The sequence below is a fragment of the Mytilus californianus genome, unplaced genomic scaffold (assembly GCF_021869535.1).
Source record: "Mytilus californianus isolate M0D057914Y unplaced genomic scaffold, xbMytCali1.0.p SCAF_6, whole genome shotgun sequence".
NCBI lineage: Eukaryota > Metazoa > Mollusca > Bivalvia > Mytilida > Mytilidae > Mytilus > Mytilus californianus.
The window spans coordinates 83,504,827-83,532,301 of NW_026262712.1; the positions used below are offsets into that span (position 1 = coordinate 83,504,827).

Sequence of the window (27,475 nt, forward strand, 5' to 3'; positions counted from 1 at the left end):
ATAACATTAACGGTACCAACTTTAATCAAAATGTATAACCATCCTAAAAAAAAGTAGGGAACAAATCAACTACTAACATATTGAAGACAACAGTTCATTTCCAACTATCATTTGAATCTCTCTCAATGAAAAAAAAAACAAAAAAAAAAACAGAACAAAATAAAATGCATCGCTGAGCGCAGCTGGATACAACCGCAGAGGTCCAACCCTGAATAGTTGGGGCGAAAAATGGACACAATATTCGCACTTGATACAGGTCTGAATTTGGATTGTAATTATATATTTGACACATAATAGGTTTCTGACACCGAATAACTGTAGTCAAAGAACTTAGAATTGGTTATATGATTTGAATTTATTTTCAATTTTTTGCTTTTGTGCAATACACTATGCTGTTGCGAATTGACCCCCCCCCCCCCCAAAAAAAAAATCCCCCCTTTTTTTTTTGCTTTTGTGAAATACACTATGCTGTTGCATATTGACCCCCATTTTTTTTATGCCCCCCCCCCCCCCCCCCTTTTTTTGCAAAAAAAAAAAAAATATTTGAAAAAATTTTCTTTTTAATTTCTGAAATCTGAAATGAAGAAAAACAATTGCCCCCCCCCAATTTCTTTTTACCCCCTCCCCCTTTTCCAAAAAAAAAATGCTTTCCCTCAAGATATGGTCATAATCTCAATTCGAATTCCAATGGAGTTTGCAACCATAATTACCAATTTAAATACATCAGAAAAGTTTTAAATAGATAATTTAAAACCAGTGTAAGGGAGGTAATCCAACATTGTACAATTTTGTTTTTGGAATACCTCCCTTACACTGCTTTTAAATTGTCCATTAACCAGGAAACCCTTGTTTTTTTCCCCCTTTTTTGCCCCTAATTCCTAAACGGTTTGAGCCATAACCCCCCACAGTCAATCCTAACCATCCCTTTGTGGTATGGAAACTTGTGGTATAATTTCAGAGAGATCCATACACTTAAACACAAGTTATTGTCTGAAAGTTACAAAAATGCTTATTTTTGGCCCCTAATTCCTTAACTGTTGGTACCATAACCCCAAAAATCAATCCCAACCTTCCTTTTGTGGTAAAATTACATAGAGATCCATTCACTTAAACTAAAGTTATTGTGCGAAAAACCAATGTGTCTTCGGACAACGACGACAACGTCATACCAATATACAACCACAAAATTTGTTTGCGGTCGTATGAAAACTGCTTAATCAGGGGAACTGTATTTTCAAGTTCCATTAAAATTGCTAACTTTAACTAAATAAACTAACATTTACCATTTATATTTCAATCAACTCTATTTTTCTCAAGATCAATGGTAGTAAATAAAAGAATCAAAAGTAAGTCCTTACACAATGAGACTATTTATGATGTGTAACACTGAACAAGATACCTCCAAACTAGAGAATTTTAACTAATAAGTTGAAAAAATAAAATGATCTTCAAAGAAAATACACATAGAAATCAAAAGAAGTAACAAAAAGAACAGTAGAATAATATAACTGACACAAAATAACAGAACAATCAGCTAAATTCTGAATACATCTGGTGAAACCAAAATCAGATCACAACCATGAAATTTATACAATTAGGGGACAAACCATTTGTTTTTTGGGGGTGGGATGAGGATTTCAAAAATGAATAACTTGGCCTGGTAAGAACATAAAAAAAAAATAACTGCACAAGACAGGATGAAAATGAATATACTGCAATACAAAATGCAGCATACAAATGTTGACAAAAGTCAACATAAATTTGCAGTGGAAAAAAGCATGCTTTGCCAACAGATGAAAATAAATGATCAATCATCCTGGCACCCATGAATATCAAATGGTTGTCCCCTTATATAAAAAAACTCATGACTTCATGTCAAAGCTCTATTTTTTTCTTTTATAAAATATTGTATAATTATGTCCATCTCAAATGATCAGTTCAATAACTAAACAAGAATACAGAATCACTGTCTAAATTTTGTCCAGAATTTGTTCTATTTTTAGACATTTCCTTATATGGTTTTGAGCTTCAATCAGAAAACGTTGGAGGCGACTCAGATTTTGTTTCCATTCCTTATCCTCCTCTTTGTCACCATTAAGGGGAAAATGATGAAAAACTATCTCCCTAAGCAACCTCAACTTTTCAGGATTAACCTTTTCTTTTCCTCCAAGCCCTCCAACGTGTCTGTTATAAACTTCCCCTACTGAGAAGGCATGTTGAAACAAACGTCTTGTAAACAATGAACGCTTTGACTGACAGTTATCTAAGGCAAGTTTTATTGTCCTTTGATCAATGTAGATTGAATTTTCCTTTATTAAAACGGACCCAAACTGCTTGGTTACATCTTCCACAACTAAATCTTGTGGCGTATTGTCATAACACATGACAGCATGAATTGGAAGACTCCAAAATTTTGGATCACATACAGTAAATTTTCTTCCAGAATAGTACAGGTATTTGGGTGACTTTTTGAATGTAATGATTTCTTTATTCTTATTTTTTACATTCTGAGCATCTAATTTAAGTCTAGAAGTTTTCTCTTTCAAATTTGTGTCTATTACTGAAGTACCACATAGGTCATGGCTTTTGAGTAGGCATTCCATTTTATTATCCACATAATTTCTCCCTTCAGCAGGTTTGTTGGGGCTTTTGGCTTTATTTGTTGTCGGATTTGATTCCTTGGTTTTGGACTGATAAACAGTTTGACTTGCTCTATTTGAAGCTAATGTTTGAAAAGGAACGGTTGACCCTGGTTTAGTAGGACGATATTGAACTTCCCTCTGCAAACCTTTTCCTGAAGATTTTGTAACTTTGACAACAATGTTACTTGGGCAAGTAAAGAGTTTATTTGTTTTACTAGGCCAGACTGGTACATCACTGTTAGAAAGAACTGGTCCTTGTTCTGTTCCATAAAATGTATCATAAGCTAACCCTGTCGAACACTGAATTTGGATTCCTTGTGTAGAATTCTCTTCATCATTCAGTTCTAGAGGCTTCAAACCTGGAAACAAAACCAAATGTTTACTTTATCTTGTCCACCTGAGCATCTCAATCAAATTGTTTTTATACTGAATTCAGTTCAATCTGGAAAGTGACATAAAACTATATCTAATCCAGCCTGGGCAAACTTAAACAAAAGTCTAATTAAGAAAGTACTTTTACATTTACACACCATCATTGCTTATTAAAGAAAAACTCCAGACATTAAAACAATGTTCATGACATTGTATCAATATTCAATAAGTGATAAAGGCTATTACATTTTAAATTGGTAGTTATACAAGAATAGTGGTCCTAAATTCCTTCCTTCGTCCATGAGGGTGTGGATGGGGGTTAACAGAATATAGAATAATGGGCAAAAAATAAAGAATAGAAAATAATGAGGTGCTTAAATATAAAGGATAGAGAATAATGAGGTGCTTAAATATAAAGAATAGAGGATAATGAGGTGCTTAAATATAAAGAATAGAGGATAATGAGGTGCTTAAATATAAAGGATAAAGAGTAGAGAAAGATGGCCTAAAAAATAAAGAATACAGAATAAAGGACCCCCTTCAAGACCCTCATCCATATCTCTCTCACGAACCCAATTGTCTACTGTGTTTATACAATCCATCTCTCTCACAAACCCAATTGTCTACTCTGTTTATACAATCCTAACTTTTTTAAAAGTTTCATAGTAATTTTTCATAAGAAATGAACATATAATACAGTAGCAGTATTAATTTTATCCCCAAAAATATATTTAGTGTTGGCATACAAAATATTACAAAAGTCTGTTAGAGTTAGAATTGATCACCTGGCAAGCAACCAATAATAAACTGCTTCGCTGAGCACAGCTAGATACGCCCGCAGAGGTCCAACCCTGAACAGTTGGGGCAAAAATGGACACAATATTCAAGCTTCATTCAGGTCTGAATTTGGATTGTAATTAAATATTTGACATATTATATTCAATTAAAGATTTCTTGCAATACTTAGTAAATCTGTTGTCAGACTATAAACAAATAAAGTTCAATTAATTCTCAATGTCATATTAGAAATTTATGAAAATAAAAAGGGAGCTTACATCAATAGATATAAACAATTCACCAAAGTTTCATGAAAATTGGCGACAGCATTTTTGAGTTATTGTCCGAAAACTGGAAAATCACCCCTTTTTTAATGAATAAAACCCCATAACTCAGAAATGTAAAATGTAAAATTTATAAAATTCTAAAGGGAGCTTACATCAATACATACAAACAATTCACCAAAGTTTCATAAGAATTGCTGAAAGCATTTTTGAGTTTTTGTCTGAAAACTGGAAAATCCCCCTTTTTTTATGAATAAAACCCTGTAACTCGGAAACGTAAAATCTAAAATTTATAAAAATCGAAAGGGAGCTCATGTCAATAGATATAAACAATTCAACACAATTTCTTGCAAGTTGGTGAAAGCATTCTTGACTTATTGTCCGAAAACTGGAAAATCCCCCTTTTTTTAATGAATAAAACCCCATAACTCGGAAACGTAAAATCTAAATTTCATAAATAACGAAAGGGAGATCACATCAATAGATATAAACAATTCACTAAAGTTTATGCAAATTAGTTAAAGCATTTTTGAGTTCATGTCCAACATGTTGACGACGGACAGAGGTATACCATAATATGTCCCGTAAACGGGCGTAAAAAATAGTATTTCATACCAAGGTGTTTAAGGTTTTATTTCAAGTGAGTATGTATCTATTCTATTCAGTGATATTTGGGGAAAACCAACACATAAAAGTCATCTGCAACTATCTTACCCCTTATAAAAAACTTAACCAACACCCTTCTGAAAAAATAATATTTATTGTGGCCCTCCTAATCCCAATACGTAATAAAGTTTATATACATGTACATGCACTTTTCAGCTTAAGTATGCATTTTAACCCTTTCAAATCTCCATTCAGAAAATTGAAGGAGCTTTCACAATCACAGTTGAAATGTGTAATAATTTTTTTCTTATTTCCAACCATCAGTCTAAAAATTGCAATTTATCTCATTTCCCTTTTAGAATTTCTTTTAGAAAAAAATGGGACATGGGTTCCTATAGCAACATAATAAGGTCAAAAGCTGGTTAACACAATTGAAACTGATGAAGGATCATTACTTTTTGTATCAAAAAATTAGTCAACTGTCCACTAGAAACCCTGACAACAAACTAGTAAACAGATTTTTAAAAAAATTGTTTAAAATTCATTTTTCGACAGAAGTATGTCAGCAAGCAATTTCTGAGTTCCTGGTAATATACGATCACTAAGTATGTTTTACAAAATGTATAATCTAATTTACCATCATTACAAATGTTTATCCTTTTCATTGACAAAAAAAACCTCCAATAAAAAAGTAGCTATCTGTCCTGAATATCAGACAAAACTGGACTTTCCACTTTCATTGAATATACTAACTTGAACTTAAAAATCACACATTTATACTTCAATTCACTCTTATTTTTCCCCAAGACCAGACAGATAACACAATGAGACTATTTATGATGTGTAAAACAAAAAAAAGATCCCTTCAAAATAGAGAATTTTCATCTAGAGATTTAACAAAATAAGTGCAAAATGCAAGTATCTTCTTACAAAATTCAAAATGAAATCTAAAGAAGTAGCAAAAATACATTATAATAGTATAACTAATACAAAATAACAGGACTTTTTCTGAACACATTTGGTGAATTACTCAAAAGAAAAAAAATAACAAGCATAAAATAATTGAACTTTATAAAAATTTCATGACTTAATGTCAAAGGTCTATACTATATTCAATCTCGTATAAAATATCTTATAATAATGTCTATATCCAAGCTACTGTATATTTTTTGTACAAAATAGATAAGTATTGATGTCCATCTCACATGATCAGTTCAATAACAAGAACAGTCTATATTTTGTCTAGAATTTGTTCTATTTTCAGCCACTTCCTCATATGAAGGCGAGCTTCAGTCAAAACAGCCTGAAATCGTACCAGATTTTGTTTCCATTCCTCCTCTTCCTCTTCATCACCTTCAAGAGGAAAATGATGAAAAACTATCTCCCTTAGCATCCTTAACTTATCAGGATTAACCTTTTCTTTTCCTCCAAGCCCTCCAATGTGTCTGCTGTAGATCTCTCCTATTGAGAACGTATGTCTAAACAAATGTCTTGTAAATAAAGATTGCTTGGACTGACAGTGATCCAAGGCAAGTTTTATTGTCCTGTAATCAATATAGAGTGAGTTTTCCTTTATGGAAACAGATCCAAACTGCTTGGTTACATCTTCCACAGCTAAATCTTGTGGCGTATTGTCATAACACATGACAACATGAATTGGAAGGCTCCAAAATTTTGGATCACATACAATAAATTTTCTTCCACTAAAATATTTGCGTCTCTTCCATTGGATCTCTAAATTTCCATCCATGTTATCAGTTGTCTCTGAATTGACATTCACTGTTTTATCAAGAGTATCTGACTTCTTTTTGACTTGAAAGTTTCTATGCTTGTTTTTATCTTTTACATTTGTCTTCTGAGCATCTAATCTAGGTCTAGGAGTCTTCTCTTTCAACTCTGTGTCAATAGCTGAAGTACCGTATAGGTTGTGGCTTTTGATTGGGCTTAAAACAACAGATGCCTGCTTCAGTATGATTGGTGCTTGTTTTGTGAATAAAGACTTCTCCCCTGCTGCTCTCCTTTTACTAACAAAAGGTTTCTTTCTTACAGCAGATTTTGATTTCAGTGGACATTTCAGATTTCTTCCAACAGAATCTTTCTGCTTTCTGACAGATTTGCTTATTTTTGATGGGAGAGGTTTTGCTTTTGCTGATTGAACCTTTTGATGTACAACAGGTTTGGCTATTGGACTTTTATCTTTTCCAGGTGATATTACCTTTGTTGGTATTAGTTTTCCTACAATGGAAGGTTTTTTCATTCCTGAGGGGTTTTTGAAGGAATCATTTATTTTAACTTCTGATGTTATAACCCTCTTTCCAACGACATTAGCCTTCCTCACAGCCAGTGAAGAGGTAGTTATTTTAGAGGGGTAACCATCACTAGCAACTCTGCTCTTTTTCAATAATGCTGCTTTGTATTTTGACATTGTTGGAGTTTTTATCTTACTGACTTGTACAACCTGTGTGGATGCAAGGTTAAATTCCTTTTGTGTAGGAACATCAGTTAATGTATACCACAAGGGTTCTGCAACAATTTCCACTTTCACCTCTGGAGGAGCAGTGTTGTCCAATGATCCATGTGACAATTCTTCATAAGATTTTCCTAGGAAATTTTCTACCAAGTTAGTTTCATCACAATCATCTGGTGGCTGTGCACCTGGAATCGAAAATCAAATCGTAACTAATCTCTCTTCTGTAGAATATCTTTTTGTTGGAAATCTTAAAATCAAATACTGTAAATTGAGAAATTATATACAATAAATTTCACAGCATTATTTTCACTAAAAACTGTTATTCTCACAGTTTGTATCATCTTTAGTACACCAGAATCATATTATTACATTTGTGTAATAAATAATTTAAGAGATTCGTAGTTATATAGAATATCCTATCCATAATTGCTGGTTTATATCTAAGAACTCATCTTCATATCACAATTTTCTTAAATGTAATAAATGGCAATCAGGAAATAAATCTCTGTTCATACAGGATTCCTTTTTATGCCCCCCTCTCCCTATATTTTAAGTGTTAATCTTGTCCCTCTGTACATCCCAAAATTAGTTTTTGTTCTCTAACTTTAGTTTGACTCAACCAAATGTTATAAAACTTATACACAATGCCTATTACCACAAAACACAGATCAAGTTCGAATTTGGTGTCACTTTTACAGTTCTCTACTTATGTCCTTTTATTACATTATATGCAAATGGGGGCATCATCTGTGTCCCATTGACACATTCTCCATTTTTAAACAAAACAAAACCATTATAATTCCTTTTATAGCAGCTCAAGTTTTTTTAACATACTGTTATTAAATTTGCTTTGTATTTAGTAGGCAAAGTCAAAGTTTTTGAACTGGTTGTGAGATATTATACATTGAGACAAAAATCCATGTGCAATGGGTATAATAAAAATACGAATTGCCAGTATTGTCTAACAAATGTGACTGTTGGGCAAATCAGCAAATCAATTTCAAGGTACATGCAAGGAACTACCAAGTTCAAGACTAAGTATAAAATCTGTCCTTAATACTGATCACTTAGTAACAAAAGTGTCACAAAGATGAATGGATGAAATGTAAGGACTGACAGACAAGGTCATTGCAGTATACCAGGGTGGATAATAATCATTATAACTGAACTGAGAAAAATCAAACAGTATGATTTCAACCCCACCCCCTATTTATTTCATGATCATCTCATCCGTTAAAGATTTACGATTACTTTAATGTGTCAATCCTCAAATCTTAAAAAGCAACAATTTCAAGTTACCGGTTTCTTGTACGAAAAGGTACAGTACTTCAAGTACAGTGATGAAAATGGCCAATGAACATCATTACTATCATACCCTTACAAGTGGGCTAATTATAAGTACATGAAATCAACTAAAGTGATGAAAATGAAACTAATCATCTCAAGTTTTTGTAGACTTAAAGAAGGCCGATTATAAAAATTCATATAGTCCACTTCAAATAACAAGTACATGTATATCAAAACTGCTTTCTTAGTACATCTTTCAGTTGGATTACATTTTTATCTTTTTCTTTGTTAAAACATTTCCTGATTTTCAATCAGTTGTCAAAATGTGTTTATGTTATACTGTAAACTTTAGAAATATAATTTTAGTTTTTACATTATCATTTTTTTCTGGTCGTGTACAAAATATAAAAAATTCAAGCTTCTCTCCTAAGTCTAAGTACTACTAACTAAACAGTCTGCAAAACATTTACAATTGTTCCATAATAAGACTGACATCAAACCATTTTTGAATGAATGTATGAGTCTCTTCAACATTCAAGTTAAACCCATATATTATATGCTTCCATTGAAATTCTTGAACACTTTTCTCAACATTGAAATGTTTAAAGGTTTGTTTCTTAATAAGTTCAATCTTCACAGGACTTATTTCTTCTTTGTTTACTTTACAAACACCTCTGTTGTAGATTTCTCCAACAGTCAAAACAGACTTGAAGAGAGATTGAGCAAACCTATAGCTGCTATGTCTACAGGACTCTAGTGCAGTTTTTATAGCTTTATCACTGATCATGAATGATTCCGTAGCAGGAAGAAGGCAGCCAGAAACCTGTGATATGCATCTCAACCTGGCATTATCTGGCATACTGAGAATTCCAAAAACAGCCTGGAGTGGAATGCACCAAAATTTGGGATCCATTACTTTTAATGGATAACTAGTCAGCTGTTCCTGCAAGTTTTTGGTGTTAATCATTTCAGTTAAAGTATGAGAAACTTTCTTCTGATATTTCAAAGGAACTAATTTTTGCATGGTCATGTCTTCAGCATTGGATATCATGGATTGAGAATTTCTAGCTGAAGATTGCTTTGTTTTATGTATATGTGTAACATTCTTAGCTGGAATTAATTTTCCAACAACAGAAGCCTTCTTAGTAAGCCGAGTTAGTTTTTTAGCACCTACAGTTGGTTTTCTAACATTTACATTATTGTCTATGCATGAAAGCACTGCTTGTGAACCAATGGACCTCCTTGATCTGTTTTCTCTTGTGCGCAATGCATATTTTAACCTATTCATAAAAGGTTTACATGCTTTTTCTTTGGCCTTTCGTTTGTTGGAAGAAGTTTTTAAATTTGCATAATTTTTTAGTGGAGACCGTTTGTCTCTTGCATCATAAACATTTGAAATGATTGTTTCTTGCTTGTCAGCTGGTACAACAACTGCTTGAACAGTGCTTTCATTTACATTGACTGTATTAAAAGAATTTGTTTGACCCAGAACAATTTCATCAACTGCATGTGTTTGACCTTCCGTGGGACTTTCTGATATCTGACTAGAACTTGGGGCTTGATCCAAAGGCCCATAGAAAACTTCATATGCAGAACCTGCCAAGGAAATAACTTCAAATCCAAAATTTTCTTCTGACTTCTCTTCCTTTAACTGTACACCTGGAAACAAAACCAAACTGTAGATACTTCAAAATCCATTTACCAAAATTAGAAAATGCATAAAAAAAAGGATAAGATAGAAAAGAATCTTTGGTAATGTGATAATGCCTTTGCCATTTGATTATTCACTACACTTAACACAGAAAAATTATATTAGTTCAAAATTTGATTTTATTTATCTGCATGGTTGAATGGACACTGACTATTATTAAGTCCCTCCATCATGACGCTGCAGAAAAACATCCATAAAATTTACTTCAGGTACATATAAAGCAACAAAATAGTCCAGCAGGATAATTACGTTGAGGTCTGGGTAACACTGCTAGGAATAGTTTACCAAACAAGAGTGCTTATTGTATGTTGTCATTTTGGGGTCTTCAAAGCAGATCTTATTGAGTATTTGTTAAATATATTCATTAATATTCTAGGTTCTGGCTGTTTTATCTCAAGGTTGAAATTGATGTATACCCAAACCAAACATCATCTTTAATTGTTCAAAAAAAAAAAAACATGGCAAATTGCCAATAAGTTTTACTCCTCATCTTATAAATAAGAACTGTGTTTTAACTATCAAATCAAATACAATTGTGTGAGGATTGACAGACAAATCATCTGATCTATTGCAGAAAGTTATTTGATGGAAACTTGTGAAACTATCTGCAACTTTCCTTTCATTAATAATAAATAACATGCTGAGCTTACATGACATGTTGATTTTATGTAACATATTGAACTGTACTGATGCAAGTGAAACCGTTCAAACCCTCAACAAAGTTAAGTATAGCAAAAGAACCTTAAGAGAATGTGTCTTCATTGAGGTGTAAACAAACAAACCAACCATATTAATTTAGATGTAAGCAAATAAAACTGCAAGACAATCAATCAAATTTACTTAGAGAAAGCAAACAAAACTATAAGACTACAAAAGATGTAAACAAGCAGAAACATATTTTATTAGATGTAAGCAAAGAAAACAGTAAGACAACAATCATATTTATTTGGATGTAAACAAACAAAATATCAGTAAGACAACAATTATAGTCATTTGAGGATAAATAAATACTTCAGATGATGAGATTTTACACAATTGCACAGCGGATTCTAACATATACATATTTGCAAAAAACTATTTAAATCTGGTTTTCTTCTTTAAATAATTTAATTCTTCACTTTTGAGGATTTTAAAAATACTCAAAGTGCAGCTTATAAAAAGCTTTTTATAAAAAACAATGGGACACACTTCTACTACTTCATTTATAAAGGCTGATTATATTTTGTAACTGTTGACGCTAAAATTGATAGCATACCCCTTTTTCATTATATTCAGTGTGCATGTTATAGTTTGTACAAATTAAATATTTTTGCATTATTTAAGTTATTATTTAATTCATTTGTTTGATAGCTGTAGTTACTAGACAGCTATTGTCAGAATAGATAACCGAGAGCTGAAGCACAGATGAGCTTCAGACACATGGGATAACAGTTCATCATTGAAGACAATCTTCAATTGCACTTATATCCAATAAATTTCTTATGTACTTTCTTCCATACCAAACAGCTTTGTGTAAAGCAGTCACAATGATTTTCCAATCTTTATCCCTATCATTGGGTGAGCTAGGAAAATACTCAAAACAAATTCTTTCTAACGCATTCATTTTTAATGGACTAATTTTCCTGTTGACAACAGATGCAGAATGAGCTCTGAAGAATTTTCCAGAAACATTTCCATGATATATGTCTCCTATGGAACAGATATGACGGAACACAGTGGTGGCAAACCTATGCCGTTGTGACATACTGCTTGTCATGGCAAGGGACAATGTATCATCTGAGATAATAAACGGCTCAGCTGGTGTTGACAAACATACAAAATTGTTCATATTGTAATTTAATTCTTCTGGCTGATTTCCAATCAATGTTATTAATGGAAGATTCCAAAATTTTGGATTGAGGATTTTGACTTTGCCTTTTCTTTGACTTTGCGATTTGCATGAAAGTGATGGTTTATTTAATTTTGTTTCTAATTTATAATTTCCATAATCATCCGATACATAAGGATGTGCCAAATTTGATTGACTGGTATGATCTGGATCAAACTGGTCTCTTCCAAAGTCTAGTTGCTTTACCTGGGTATGTAGAAACTTCATTGGAACATAAGACTGCATTTCATCTGAAAACAAAATGTTTTCCACTTAAATTATTTATTTAAATTTTAAATTAAAAAAGAAACAAAGTCAAAATCCTATATATAAAAAAGAAGATGTGGTATGATTGCCAATGAGACAACTCTCCACAAGAGACCAAATGACACAGAAATTAACAACTATAGGTCACTGTACAGCCTTCAACTATGAGCAAAGCCCATACCGCACAGTCAGCTATAAAAGGCCCGAAATGACAATGTAAAACAATTCAAACAAGAAAACTAACCGCCTAATTTATGTACAAAAAATGAACGAAAAACAAATATGTAACACATAAACAAACGACAACCGCTATAGTCTGCTGCTTTTAAAAAATTAAAATTGCTACTAGTTGTAACTTCCTTGCCAAAGTTGACAGGCAGTTTTGGTTATTCTGTCTAAGCTCTTTTTGGACCTAAAACTTCCAAAACCTATTGGTTTTTTTCTTCCTGAACTATTGGTTTAAGTTGAAGGTTATTTCAGAAAACATGCATCATGCACATTCAAATATGTATCATATATTTATATCAAGGTTTAAATAAATTCCAACTCCATGTCTCGCTATCATTCCATCATATGTACTTTTTCTTGTTCAATTAGGAAAATAGTGTAGTTGTGTCAATTCAGCAATGTCCATTAAAGATCATTAAACAAATTTTTACAAAATAAAGATTACAAACTTTGATCTAAAATATGGCATACAAATTCCAGCACTCAACTTTTCTAGGCGAGACCAAAAACATCAACACTGCTGAAATATCATATCTGTTTTCAAGATGGATTCCTCTTCACTAAATGTATATAGATTTTCAGATAGGATTCTTCTTAGAACAAAGATCATTCATTTTCAGAGACACATCTCACTCTACTAAATATCTAAAGGCTATCAATAATAAATCACTTTTCAATCAAAAATGTAGAACTTTCAATAATGCAATCGCTTTTATCCAAAAATCAAGACATTCATGTATCAATGATGCAACCGCTTTCATCCAAAAATCTAGACCTATCAATGATGCAATCCCTTTGAACCAAAAGTCTAGACTAATCAATGATGCAATCCCTTTGAACCAAAAATATAGACCTATCAATGATGCAATTCCTTTGAACCAAAAGTCTAGACTAATCAATGATGCAATCCCTTTGAACCAAAAATCTAGACTAATCAATGATGCAATCCTTTTCAACCAAAAGTCTGGACAATCAATGACAAAAATCTTTCAACTTAAAATCTTCTGATTTTCAGTGATGAATCCCATTTCTAATAACATGCAAAGACTTTCAGTACTGAAATTTTATTAGATTATACTTTAATTTCGTCAAACAAAAATGAAATTGAGAGTACATATCACAGTCACACAGCAAGTTACAATCACATAACAATTAAGTCATTACAGTAAGAACATGAACCTAATTAAAATTCATTATCAGACCATTCTATTTTAAGCAATCCCTTGCATGTTGGCAATGGGACTGACATCTAGATAATTTTGAACGAATTTTTCAACTGTCCACAATGCTTTATGTAAGGCAGAAATAACAGTTTTCCAATCTTTTTCCTCCTCTCCACGCTGTGATGGGTAATACTGTCTACAGACAAATTGGATGGCCTGAAGTTTTACTGGAGAAATTTTACCCTTAATAACATTTGGTACAAACACTTTTCCTGTAATATTGCGACCATGAGCTTCACCAATAGATATAATCTGGCGAAAAATGGCAACTGCAAATTTATGCCTCTGAAGCTCACAGGTATTAAGCGCATGTAAAATTATTTCAGCTGGAATTTTATAATCTTCAGTTGATTGTGGCAGCAGGGTAAAATTATTCAATGAACCAGTAAAATCCTCCTGTTTACTCCCCATAAAAGATTTCAAAGGAATTGACCAAAAGGAAGGATTATTGACAACCACTTTGGATGGCAAGACTTGTCCATGTTGAGGCTGCACTGATGACCAATTTGTTTCTGTTGGTATCTGTATGCCACCTGAAAACAAAGATTACATGTGTGCATGCTCGACTCTCAAAATATGAACAAAGAATTACTTTTTTTGCTAATAAGCCACTGGGCACTAAATCCTGAATCATGTTTCAATATATACAGCAGTATATACATCCATTAATCACAATTTTTACATCTCTTCCATTTGTGAAGTATTTAATTTCTCTACAGAAATAGTTTTATCATTCAGTTTCGTTACAAGCTTTGGTGCACAATTATATTTATATTTCAATCATTTTAAAAAACAACTTTTCCAAATAACTAATAGTTGTGTCCTTAGATTTTTGAAAGTGACAACAACATACCCAACACTTTATAATTTTTCACTTAAAAAGGTCAATTTCATTGACAGAAGTAATCTTTTGTAGTTTTAAATACTAATTAACTCTGCACCAACAAGTTTTAAATACTATTTAACCCTGTATCACTGACAATTACAACTAGCTTCTTTTCTACACATGCAACAAATACAACTTTTGATTCAAGTCAACAAAACCTAACATGCCTACAGCTTGCATGCTTTATCACTTGAAACCATGATTTGAATAGATTTGAAGAAAACCATAAGCTCTACAATCAAATCCAGGAAAATTATCTCACTTTTTGTAAACGAGTCATTTATAAATAGATTTAATATACTGTACCAAACATTTCAGGGTTGTTAGCCAAGTAGTAATTTGTGAAGATTTTAAAAGTTTCTATATATAATCTAACATCCATGTCTGGAATAGTTTTCTTAAAAAAAAAACGCTTAAAAGATTGATTTTTATTTGGCACTCTATAACAATAAATTGTAATACTACAAAGTATTTTTTTTCAGATTAAGACTCTTTGAAAGTTAGAAATGTCTCTACTTGTTACTTTCATTTGGATTTGTTTTTGTGTTTTCAAATGAAAGTATATCAGATCTTTGTTGTTCAATATCATCATCTCTTTTATCAGTATTATAATTTCCTTGAAAAGGTATTACGTTAGAAACAACCTGTTCCATATGTCTAGTGAAATCCTCATCAAAAAACCTTTCACTCATCATATTTCTCTCAAATTGTCTACTATACTGGAGAGGTGCAGGTGAAAGGTCAGACAATAGTCTTGTATTTTTACCACCTTCTAGTGGATTGATTGTACTATGAGGAACTTGAAATGTTGAATACATCAAAGATGTTTGCTTATCAGGTGTCATCTGATTGCTAGGCCTAACTGTACTTGCAGAAATTCTGTGAACTCCAGAACTTTGGACTAACGATGGCTTTGGGCTTCCATCTTCTTGAAAATACAGCTGGTGAAACATTTCATAGCAATTGAAACCCATCCCTTGTTTACACAGTGGAATATTACACTTTTCACATTTCTTTCGTGTGTACACAAACCAGCCAGCCCTAGTTTTTCGTTTATGAGCCTGGCACATGAAACAAAGCTTTTTATCACATCTGACCAGTAAATGCCCCAATGTCTCCCATTTTGATTTGTATACAGCTGAACTGTGCGACTGTAAACCATAACTGTCAGCAGGAAGTTGGCATGTGAGCATATCACGAAGATTAGAAGAAACTTGGCCGCCTGAAAACAAAGAGAAAGAATTATTCTGAATCTGCCAACAAGGTCCTTTGGAAAGATCTCTTATATACATGTGTATCATTAGAGACATATAAATAAAACATTCTCTTTAGTGCAACATGTGGCATACACTCATCCATAACATTGGACTGTTGTTTAAATACAAAGAAAACTTTAGTAGTTGGCAGATTCATTTTAATCCCTCTCTTTGAAAACTCTTGTTTTGTATTATCCCCAATCAGATTGCAGAAAACACTATTAAGTAACTACATAAAAAAGCAAATTCCTTTCACAGTGAGATGACTTGTCTGCTCAGTTAGAATAGGGAGTCCCAGAAAGTTGACAGGACTTTCAGCAGACTTAACTTTTAAGTTTGAAAGTTTAACAAGAGTGCACACGCTGAAATGTCTCGCCTTCTTTACTAATCATTGATATTATGTTGATTGTCCTAAATATAAAGCTTTATTACAACTGTCACATAAACTTAACATTAACCAAGTAAACTAAACATTGACCAATGAACCATGAAAATGAGGTCAAGGTCAGATGAACCATGCTAGGCAGGCATGTACAGCTAAAAATTCTTCCATACAACAAATATAGTTGACCTATTGCTTATAGTTTAAGAAAAACAGACCAAAACACAAAAACTTAACACTGACCAATGAACCTTGAAAAATGAGGTCAAGGTCAAATAAAACCTGCGTGACTGCCAAATAAATCATAAAATATTTCCATACACCAAATATAGTTGAACTATTGCATATATAGTATTAGAAAAAAAGACCAAAACTCAAAAAACTTAACTTTGACCACTGAACCATGAAAATGGAGTCAAGGTCAGATGACACCTGCCAGTTGGACATGTACACCTTACAGTCCTTCCATACACCAATTATACTAGACCTATTGCTTATAGTATCTGAGATATGGACTTGACCACCAAAACTTAACCTTGTTCACTGATCCATGAAATGAGGTTGAGGTCAAGTGAAAACTGTCTGACGGGCATGAGGACCTTGCAAGGTACGCACATACCAAATATAGTTGAACTATTGCATATAGTATTAGAAAAAAAGACCAAAACTCAAAAACTTAACTTTGACCACTGAACCATGAAAATGAGGTCAAGGTCAGATGACACCTGCCCGCTAAACATGTACACCTTACAATCATTCCATACACCAAATATAGTAGACCTATGGCATACAGTATAAGAAAAACAGACCAAAACGCAAAAACTTAACTATAACCACTGAACCATGAAAATGAGGTCAAGGTCAGATGACACCTGCCAGTTGGACATGTACACCTTACAGTCCTTCCATACACCGAATATACTAGACCTATTGCTTATAGTATCTGAGATATGGACTTGACCACCAAAACTTAACCTTGTTCACTGATCCATGAAATGAGGTCGAGGTCAAGTGAAAACTGTCTGACGGGCATGAGGACCTTGCAAGGTACGCACATACCAAATATAGTTATCCTATTACTTATAATAAGAGAGAATTTAACATTACAAAAAATCTGAACTTTTTTTTCAAGTAGTCACTGAACCATGAAAATGAGGTCAAGGACATTGGACATGTGACTGACGGAAACTTCGTAACATGAGGCATCCATATACAAAGTATGAAGCATCCAGGTCTTCCATCATCTAAAATATTAAGCTTTTAAGAAGTTAGCTAACGCCGCCGCCGCCGCCGGATCGCTATCCCTATGTCGAGCTTTCTGCGACAAAAGTCGCAGGCTCGACAAAAATCCACTTCAGAGTGAAAGTTTAGAACAAAACAAGGTATATTCATAGGATAATAACATATGTATTTGCCACTGGCCTTTTAGCATCGCCCCAACAATCAGTCAGGTGTTTGATCAATGACTATTAATATGATCAAAAAGGTGATGTGTGGTATACGTTTTTTGGGGGGAGACCAGAACAAATTGAAGAAAATAACCAAAAGACATCTCGAGGACAATATATAGTCTTTAAACAAGAAGTGTCTATACATTGTCATCTCTTCACTCTAAGGAGCAGAAATAAAAAAGTTTTGAATCAATCAAACAAAGTATCAAAGTCAGAAAATTAATTAATTAAGATACATTATTAAAACATGATGATGAAGTGGGACTTATTCAAGGGATAAGTCCTAAAGTATGAAACAGAGATGTGTGGTATTATACCACAATGACAAGACTGCAACTAAACAGCATGAAAAACCAGACATTTACAGGTCAACCTGGTCTTCAACACTACATGTTTCTACATAGATACATTACTTTTTTTTTATTCATAAGTATCAAGCTGAAGCTCTATTAAACGACTTTCCAATTTTATTTTTTGTAATCTATGATTGGTTGCAATTTATCTGGGAAATAAAATGCTCCGCTGGGGCGCAGCTTGATACGACCGCAGAGGTCGAACCCTGAACAGTTGGGGCAAGTATGGACACAACATTCAAGCTTGATACAGCACTGAATTTGGATTGTAATTAAATATTTGACACAGCATAGGTTTCTGACACAGAATGAAAGTGGTCTAAGAACTTAAAAATTTTCAATTTACCTATTCATACATGTGATGGACTGTGAAACTCAGATCAGGAGATTGGGAAATTTTGGTCAGGAGATTAGGACTCAGATCAGGAGGTTTTTAATCGACATTAATTTTGTTGTAAATGTAACCGTGTGCTGTAAAAATGGTCTTTTAAAGTGTGTTTTCTTCAACTTTCCAACCAATTTATTATGTTTATAGTACCCTTGTACTTATAAAGTTTCTCCATCTTTATATTCTACATGTTCAATCTAACATTGTTTTTTCCCAGTATGTTCTTTAAATTTTTTACTTCATATTCTATAAAACAATCATTGCAACCAGAACATTTGTTTAGCTGTCTGCAAATAGTTTTTATTTTTTTTTTTTTTTCTCTTGCAAATAGTTTTTATTTGCAAACTCAGAAATTCATTCTATCTGTGAAGTTAGGGTCATAGTTATTATATAAATTTAAATTTAAGCCTTAAAAGGAAGTATAGAATCCTCAAATAATTTTCAAATTATTATTTTTTTATTTGTCCTAAGACATTTAAAATCATTTAATAACCATCCTTTTATGATTATTTGTTCAATTTATATTTTATTTATATTCTTTTAAAAATGTTCATTATTAAAAGGAAAGTAACTTAAAACAGGATAAATCAAGGGAAGTAACCCAATAAATACACAGTTTTTGTTACACAACGGCAGTTAGCCTGAGGTAAAAATCGTTGCTTACCAGTATGTTTGACACCCAAGCTGACAAGTGAAGCCATATAATTATGCATGTTAATTGATTTACAGGTAAAATATAACTTCAGGTAATGTCAGTTACACCAGATGCCTGAGATGTTATGTTGGGCAGAAATTTTTCATTCATGAAAAATTTCATACACGGGATTTTTTCAACGGGAGGGGGGAGGAGACCCCTGAAAACGGGATTATTGTACTCCCGTCGGGAGGTTCACATGTATGCCTATTCAAACCATATCATTATTATTTGCTTTTATATATAAATCAGAAATAACCAATTTAAAATGGAAAATGTTAAAGAAAAAAAAGGAAAAAAAAAAATCCCCCCCCCCAATTTTTTGAACCCCCTTATGATTCATCGCCCCCAAACTCAATCCCAGCTTTCCCTTTGTGGTATGGTACCTTGCAGTACAATTTCAGAGAGATTCATACACTTGAACACAAGTTATTGTCTGGAAACTAGAAAAATGCTTGTTTTTTGGCCCCTTTTTGGCCCCAAATTCCTAAACGTTTAGGGCAATTACCCCCAAACTCAATTCCAGCTTTCCCTTTGTGATATGGAACCTTGCAGTACAATTTCATAAAGATCCATACACTTACACACAAGTTATTGTCCTGATACTAGAAAAATGCATGTTTTTTTTTGCCCTTTTATGGCCCCTAATTACTAAAATTTTGAGGGAAAACCCCCAAAATCAATCCCAGCCTTCCCTTTGTGATATGGAACCTTGTAGTACAATTTCATAAAGATCCATACACTTACAAACAAGTTATTGTCATGAAACTAGAAAAATGCTTGTTTTTTGCCCCTTTTTGGCCCCTAATTCCTAATATTTGGAGGAAATTACCCCAAAAATCAATCCCAGTATTCCCTTTGTGATATGGAACCTTGTAGTACAATTTCATAAAGATCCATACACTTACAAACAAGTTATTGTCATGAAACTAGAAAAATGCTTGTTTTTTGCCCCTTTTTGGCCCCTAATTCCTAAAATTTGGAGACAATTACCCCCAAAATCAATCCCAGCATTCCCTTTGTGATATGGAACCTTGTGGTACAATGTCAGAGAGATCCATACACTTACACACAAGTTATGTCTGGAAGTTACAAAAATGCTTATTTTTGGCCCCTTTTGGCCCCTAATTCCTTAACTGTTAGTACCATAACCCCCAAAATCAATCCCCACCTTCCTTTTGTAGTATTGAACCTTATGGTAAAATTTCAATGAGATCCATTCACTTAAACTAAAGTTAGAGTGCGAAAACTAATGTGTATTCGGACGACGACGCCGGACGACGACGCCAACGCCATACCAATATACGACCACAAAAATTTTTTTGCGGTCGTATAAAAACACATGGAAAAACCCAACACAAACAAGTTGCTATAAAACACGAAGATTCTTGCTGAGCCACAAAGCATAAAAAGAAAATTCTATTCAATGTGTAATTCATTTTTTAACTGGTCTTAGATCAGAGCACAGCCATGTCAAATCAGGTTGTGCTTTCTTCAGCATCTTATGATAATCATTGTAACAGTCCCGTTTGCCACTACACAGTGGCACATCACATGCATCACAACAGTAATAGGATCTGACATTCCAACCACAGCTTGTTCTATTTCCCATGATTTTACAGTATACACAGTATTTTGCCTTTGTGTCAGCATTATACACAAGACAATGAAATTTTGGTTTTCCGTCATATTTCCCACCCTGTTCAGAAGCAAGATTATCATCAGTGACAATAAATGGTAAACTTTCTGACACATCCTGACATTCAAGTACACTAGTCCCCATTAGATATGGTAAATTTTGACTTTTCTGTACAGACCACTCAACTGGCTGATCTACCACATTATGTTTATAACCATGTGAATTTTTTTCAAATTCTGTGGAAATACTATCATGAAGTTCCTGTGTTAACTCGTGTCCAAAAGAAGCTCGATCTTTGCCCTGGTACCCTGCAAGAAATGAAATTTACAATGTAAGGTACCAGAACTTACATATTGTTGGCAATTCATTAGGAAGCCGTTCAACTTTGTAAAATGCCAACTATCAATATATATCATATATCCAGGAACACAAGTCTGATGTTGTAACTAACACCTTAAAATTAATACGACTGTAGACTGTAGACCCCAGTATTAAACCAGAAAACCAATATTTCACAAATGAAGTTTGAAAGCAAGAATCAAGAAATATTCAAATAAACTGCTTCGCTGAGCGCAGCTGGATACGCTCGCAGAGGTCCAACCCTGAACAGTTGGGGCAAAAATGGACACAATATTCAAGCTTGATACAGGTCTGAATTTGGATTGTAATTAAATATTTGACATATTATAGGTTTCTGAATAAATGTAGTCAAAGAACTTGAAATTGGTTATATGAATTGAATTTATATTCAATTAATGATTTCTTGCTGTTGTACAATACACTGTGCTGTTACACAATACTTAGTAAATCTGTTGTCAGACTATAAACAAATAAAATCTTATAACACAGAAACGTAAAATCGAAAATTTATAAAAATCAAAAGGGAGCTTACATCAATAGATATAAACAATTTACCAAAGTTTCATAAAAAATGCTTTCAGCATTTTTGAGTTATTGTCTGAAAACTGGAAAATCCTTTTTGTAATGAAAAAAAACCCATAAATCGGAAAAGTATAGTCTAAAATTTATAAAAATCAAAAAGGAGCTCATGTCGAAAGAAATAAACAATTCACCAAAGTTTCTTGCAAATTGGTGAAATTGTTTTTGAGTTATTGTCAGAAAACTGGAAAATCCCCCCTTTTTTAATGAATAAAACCCCAAAACTCGGAAACAGTACATCTGAAATTTATAAAAAAAACAAAAGGGAGCTCACATCAATAGATATAAACAATTTACCAAAGTTTCATGCATATTGGTTAAAGCGTTTTTGAATTAATGTCCGACATGTTGACGACGGACGGACGGACAGACAACGGTATACCATAATACGGGTGTATAACAAAAACAAAACATCCTTTCCTGAAGTAAATCATGAAAGATCTTACACTTTCGGGCTATTTCAACTTGGAACATATGTCTAACATAAGTTTTCATTTTACCATCCTTTTATATTTTGATATTAAATAATTTTATCCGTAACATTCAGTTAAGTTTTTTGTGTGTATGTATCAGAGTGATAATGGTTATTCCAGCAACACACATTGTGAGCACAGAAATCACATCAAACGTTTTTTTCTTTCTTTTTTTTCTCTCTCCAATACATTTATATTTGCAAATATATAGTTAAAGCACATTTACTATTTTCAAAGTGCCTGGTTACCCTGGTATTGAAAAAAATTGACAATTAACATAATTCAACATTTTATTCTAAAATACCAACACTGACATATCTAAACAAAGATACATAAATAAATATAGCACAAAGACGAAAACATGCATATAAAAAAGGATTTCTGTTATGTTCTAAATATATCCAAGTGTCTTGTTTCAGGCAGTCAACTAATAACAGATATTGTAAAAATTGCAAAAATTTGCTGTCCCTGAAAATGTTCAGATTCAATGTTACAACTTATATTTAACTTGATGTATGAATAAAGACTGGTAGGAGGTAATGTTCATCTATCGTTTTTGAATTATCTAACTTCAGAGCAATGTCTTGAAGAATTTATTTCAAACAAGATAATTTTAGAAGACCAACCATCAGGGATCATTTTTTTTTGTAATACAAACAAAGAATGCTCATCACTAACAATGTATATTAATAACTTTAAAAATTGCACATGAAAATTAAATTTATTTTTATTCATTTTGACTTGTCAAAATCTTCATATTCCAAAGGTAAAAAAAATCGTATATTGAACAGTCCATCCAGTAGATATATGTAACTTAGTAAAAAAAAATGTTTTATTGTAAGTACTCTTCCTGTCACAACTTATTACATCTACAATTAAATTGCAAAAAAGTTGCCCTGAACAAATATTAACTGGCCTTGTGTCTGAAGATCTCTATCCTAGCTGCAGATGTTGTTCAGATACAAAAGTTTTTTTCTTCCTGAGTTTGATATAAATTTACATAGGAGTAATACATTGAAGACATGGGTCAACGAAACTAACCTGCCATACGTAGTCAATTAATAACACACAGTCATGTTCTATATGATGAGGTACATGATTTAAATTAGGAAACCTAAGTTACCAAAGTGGTGAAAATTAAAATTGAAGTTGTTTAACCATACTTTACGTTTAAGAATTGATGCAGATTTTGTTTGTTCTGTCACACAAGATGAACTGTTAGCTACTGCTCATATCTCACTCGACAAAAAAATGTGACCAAAATTTCAAATAAGTGGGCAACATTTTAAGATATAATATTTCCCTAACAGGAAGTTTAATATTATGGAACTGAAAATGTATCACGTTATTGTATATCCAGATAAAGCTTGGTGCAATAAATCAAGAAGCAATGACTTGTATTTGCTAAGAAAATTGTGACAGAAATGTGTAATGGACAGACGAAGGTAAACCAGTTACCTCCCTTTCTTTGAAACTGAGTTATTACAAAGTCTGATAACCAGACTACATGTAACTACACTAAGTAATCTTTATGAATCAACACTGCTTTGCAGACAATACAATCAAATCTTAACTTTAGTAAACAACATTAGCAAACAAAATGAGTATTTTCAAACATAAAACAAAACAAAGGGGCATAAATAGGGAAAGAGGGATTTCCAATACATTTTCATGCATCTTTTGTCACGATTATTAACACCTTTTTAAAGTATAGTGAATACACAAAACACATGCAAGTTATACAATTACATATTATTATATAAGAAACGTAAACAAAGCCTTGTTATCAAAAGACTTCTGTGTCCAATTTAAAAGTTTTTAAAAGCTGTACTTCATCTCAATGGTCTCAATGCAGAAAGTGAGGCATGCATTAGTGGTCTAATCTATAACCAAAATGTGAATAGGTTATACTGATATGTTGGAAGTTTAATCAAGTAACCAGGCTTTATTCAAACAAAATGAAATAAGATAGTAATGGCTATATTGCTTCCAGCTTGTTTATAAAATTTTAAAATCTTAAATCCCACAATTATGTACTTTGTACACATGTATGCATCAGCTACCCATTGGAAGAACACAAGGTTCTTTTAAGTCAAAAGCTATAGTATCCTGAATACTTATTATTTTACATAAAGTACTCTTTAGAAAAATTGGAATTTTGCCATTGTGCCAATAAAATAAAAATTATATTAGACAATTTAACACCAGGTAAGGAAGACCATGTACACCAGTAAGTTTTTATGTGACATCTACTTAAATTTCTAGTACAAATTACTGCTGTTCCTATAGAAATTATTAGCTTCTTTTACTTTATAAAATAAATGTTCTTTCACTGCAAATGTCATTTTTTTTTTAAATTAAAGGCTTCAAACTGTTGTGATTTTTCAATATATGAAATTTGTATATATGACTATTTTCAAGAATTTTATTGAAATCAACAAAGATTTTAACTCAGATGATTGAAGACCTTATCTCTAATCTTTTATACTATGTGTTTGTCACAAGCAAGGTAGAAAAGTATGAAAAGAAAACCTTCAGGAGTCTTCTGGTTTTTTTTTCATAAAAAGAGTTTCATAAAATGGCAAAACTAAGAAACACAAATCTACAAAAAAATAAATTATAATGCCTTCAGGATGTACCTGTATCATTTATTGGAACAACGTGTCAAAAAATAAATATGGAAGATTAAAAAAATAATACTTGGCACATAATATGTAAAACATGGAGCATTTTATAAATTATTATGTCTGTCAAAATTTGATCAATGTGGCAATAACATTTTAACAAATAGGTACATTGAAATATTTTGGGGACTGATTCATTTAAAACCTATTCCTGCTTCAAGTATGTTTTCAATAAAATGCCCTTTTTTTTGTCTATGATTTAGCTGAACACATTAAATTTGTTTCAATAACAACATATTACAACAAATATTCTTGTTGGTTATTAGGTGAGTAATTTTGTTCTTCTTCAGGGTTTAATTTTTCATCTTTAGTTTTTGGCAAGATTCCTTGTTCGATTTTCAGAGGTTCAGAGTTATTTCTATTTTTATCATTTCCAGTTTCAGGTTGACTGGGACCATTTGTGTTTTTTGGTGAGACAGTTATATGTGACTGCTGGTAAATTCCACGACTCTGATCCAAACTCTGTTGACCACTGTCATCTGGGTCCAACATTCCCCCATATGCCTGAAGTTGATCAGCAATGGCCTGTGTCATCATTGAGGTAAATTCTTCATATATTGCAACATTTTTAACTCCTGGGTCATCTACTTTGGCACTTTTACGAGGTTTTTTTGGTGTTTGACTAGCAGTTGCTTCCTTTAAAGTTTTCAGCAACATCTTTGGTGACAAATCTGGTTGTTCCATTCTTAATTCATGATACCTTACAAAACAATCCTTCTTTCCTTTACAAAGACATACATCGCAGGCCTCACATTTATAGTAAGATTTTATAGCCCATCCCGATTTTGTCTTAAGACGGAGTATATTACAATAAGCGCAAGCTCGTTTATGGCCAGTGATGTGAACTAATTTGTGACCTGGCATAAACTCTATCTCTTGATCATTGGGGTCTTCCGACGGTTCCTCCTTCCAACCTGGATACTTCTTAGCTTTAGCACAGGCAGGCATTGGCTTTGTTTTTAAAACTGGCTTGTTGGGAGCTGAAAGAATAAAGAGAGGCTAGTGTTAGCTTTACTATTACGTTCACAATTAAAAGTTTCGTGCAAAAAGAAATTTATAATCTTGCTCAAGGTATCACTAAAACATTTAATGAAAAGAATTTGAAATTTGAAATTAACACAGCCTCTCTTTATTGTTCAGTACTTTTAGCAACAAATTATATGCTGCTATTAAATGGCTATTTTGTACCTAAATAGTGCCAAGGTGTTCTCAATAGTTTTAGTGAAACCAGGAGGAATAGAAGAACACTTAGGCAGTATTTAAAAAAATAAAACAAACAACATGCAATTTCTATCATAAATTTTAACATGCCAACTGTATTTTTGTGTCAATATGTTTGGTGTGTTGGTGTTTTATTAGATTGGTTTTCATATTTATGTCAGGTTTACTACAAAATAGAAATAATTCTGTTCCATTATTAAAATTTCCCTCTAGTTTATGGATGTAGTCCATTGCAACCTTGTATATATATATATGCACTGCCAATTCAAAATTAGCACGAGTCTGCAAGCCTAAATTCTGTACATTGTAGGAAACAATGCTCAGGCTTGATTTTCAAGTAACTTTGCAAGACTGCTTGGTTGCAAGGTCAATTGTTAACATCGCAAAACCTTATATAAACTAGATTTCAAAACAAAATTTAGTTTTGCAACTATTGTATAACTTCTACTGCAAGTTTTTCCAGTTTCATAGTTAACAGCTAAGGGATTTATTATACAGCCTCACTAAACCCAAAATTGAACATAAAGTTCAGACTTCTTAATTTTGTATTCTTAATGAATCGGACAAACATGAGGGCCAACTGCCTATCAACCTAAAAAAAAAAAAAAAAAAAAAACTGTTCAAAGGGAAGTAAGTCAATGAAGATTTATAACAAGTCTTTTCAAGTAAAACCTAAGAATATCAATTCAAAAAAATAACCCATTTTCATCTTTAATATAAATTATTTAAAAACAAGCTAAAACAAACATCACAACTATTCATTTTGAACTAAGAGACGATTCTATGCAAATACTGTAGAACAGAGCAGGAACAACATTATATTCTATTCAAAAATTGCATCATTCAATTACATCGCATGATATCCTTGATTGTCATTCAATAATTACACCCAAAACGGGTCAAATCCAGTGTAACTGCATATGCATCAATAATTTCACAAAAACATCAAAACGTGTTCAATTTAAATTTCTGGTCATGTAGAAATTTCATATTATAATATTGTAACTTGATCAACACTTTCTTTTGATCAGTGACACGTTCAATTTTAATTTCTGGTCATCTAGAAATTTCATATTATAATATTGTAACTTGATCGACACTTTCTTTCGTCAGCTTTAATGTAACCGTAGTCAGAGAAAGAATTTCTAATGCCCTTGTCAATAGCAACCACACACTCTCGCCACGCTTGAGGGTATAATGCAGGATCAGCAACAGGGTAATAGGCAAATACAATGCTTTCAACCTTTTCCAATTTTTCAGTGATAAGTGGAAGTTTGCCTCTCCGACCAAAACAATTGTGATCTTTCAATTCAGGATCAGTAAAATAGTGCCTAACAAGTCTCCAAGCAAAATTTTGACGAGAAACGGCATTAGT

At 32.6% G+C, this 27,475-nt stretch overlaps 1 protein-coding gene and 1 long non-coding RNA gene across 14 annotated transcripts in view; both read right to left on the reverse strand.

Moving 5' to 3' along the window:
* LOC127705183 (nucleolar protein dao-5-like) overlaps positions 1–27,475 on the reverse strand; it is a 103,066-nt gene that overhangs the window by 58,869 nt on the left and 16,722 nt on the right. The window contains exon 5 of one of the 13 annotated variants that reach the window (XM_052209440.1): positions 624–3,001. The exons of 8 other annotated variants lie outside the window; for them this stretch is intronic. In XM_052209440.1, the coding sequence (XP_052065400.1) occupies positions 1,971–3,001 (1,031 nt within the window). In that variant the 3' untranslated portion in view covers positions 624–1,970. Of the gene's footprint in view, positions 1–623; positions 3,002–5,785; positions 7,337–8,826; positions 10,098–20,495; positions 21,092–22,467; positions 25,860–27,475 lie in introns of those variants that run through there. 4 more of the 13 variants (XM_052209434.1, XM_052209435.1, XM_052209445.1 and 1 more) reach the window with 4 other exon arrangements.
* LOC127705205 (uncharacterized) lies at positions 18,739–20,488 on the reverse strand. Its single transcript, XR_007983743.1, has 2 exons — positions 20,017–20,488; positions 18,739–19,855 (listed from the first exon to the last, which is right to left on the reverse strand). It is a non-coding gene; the product is annotated as an uncharacterized LOC127705205 (long non-coding RNA).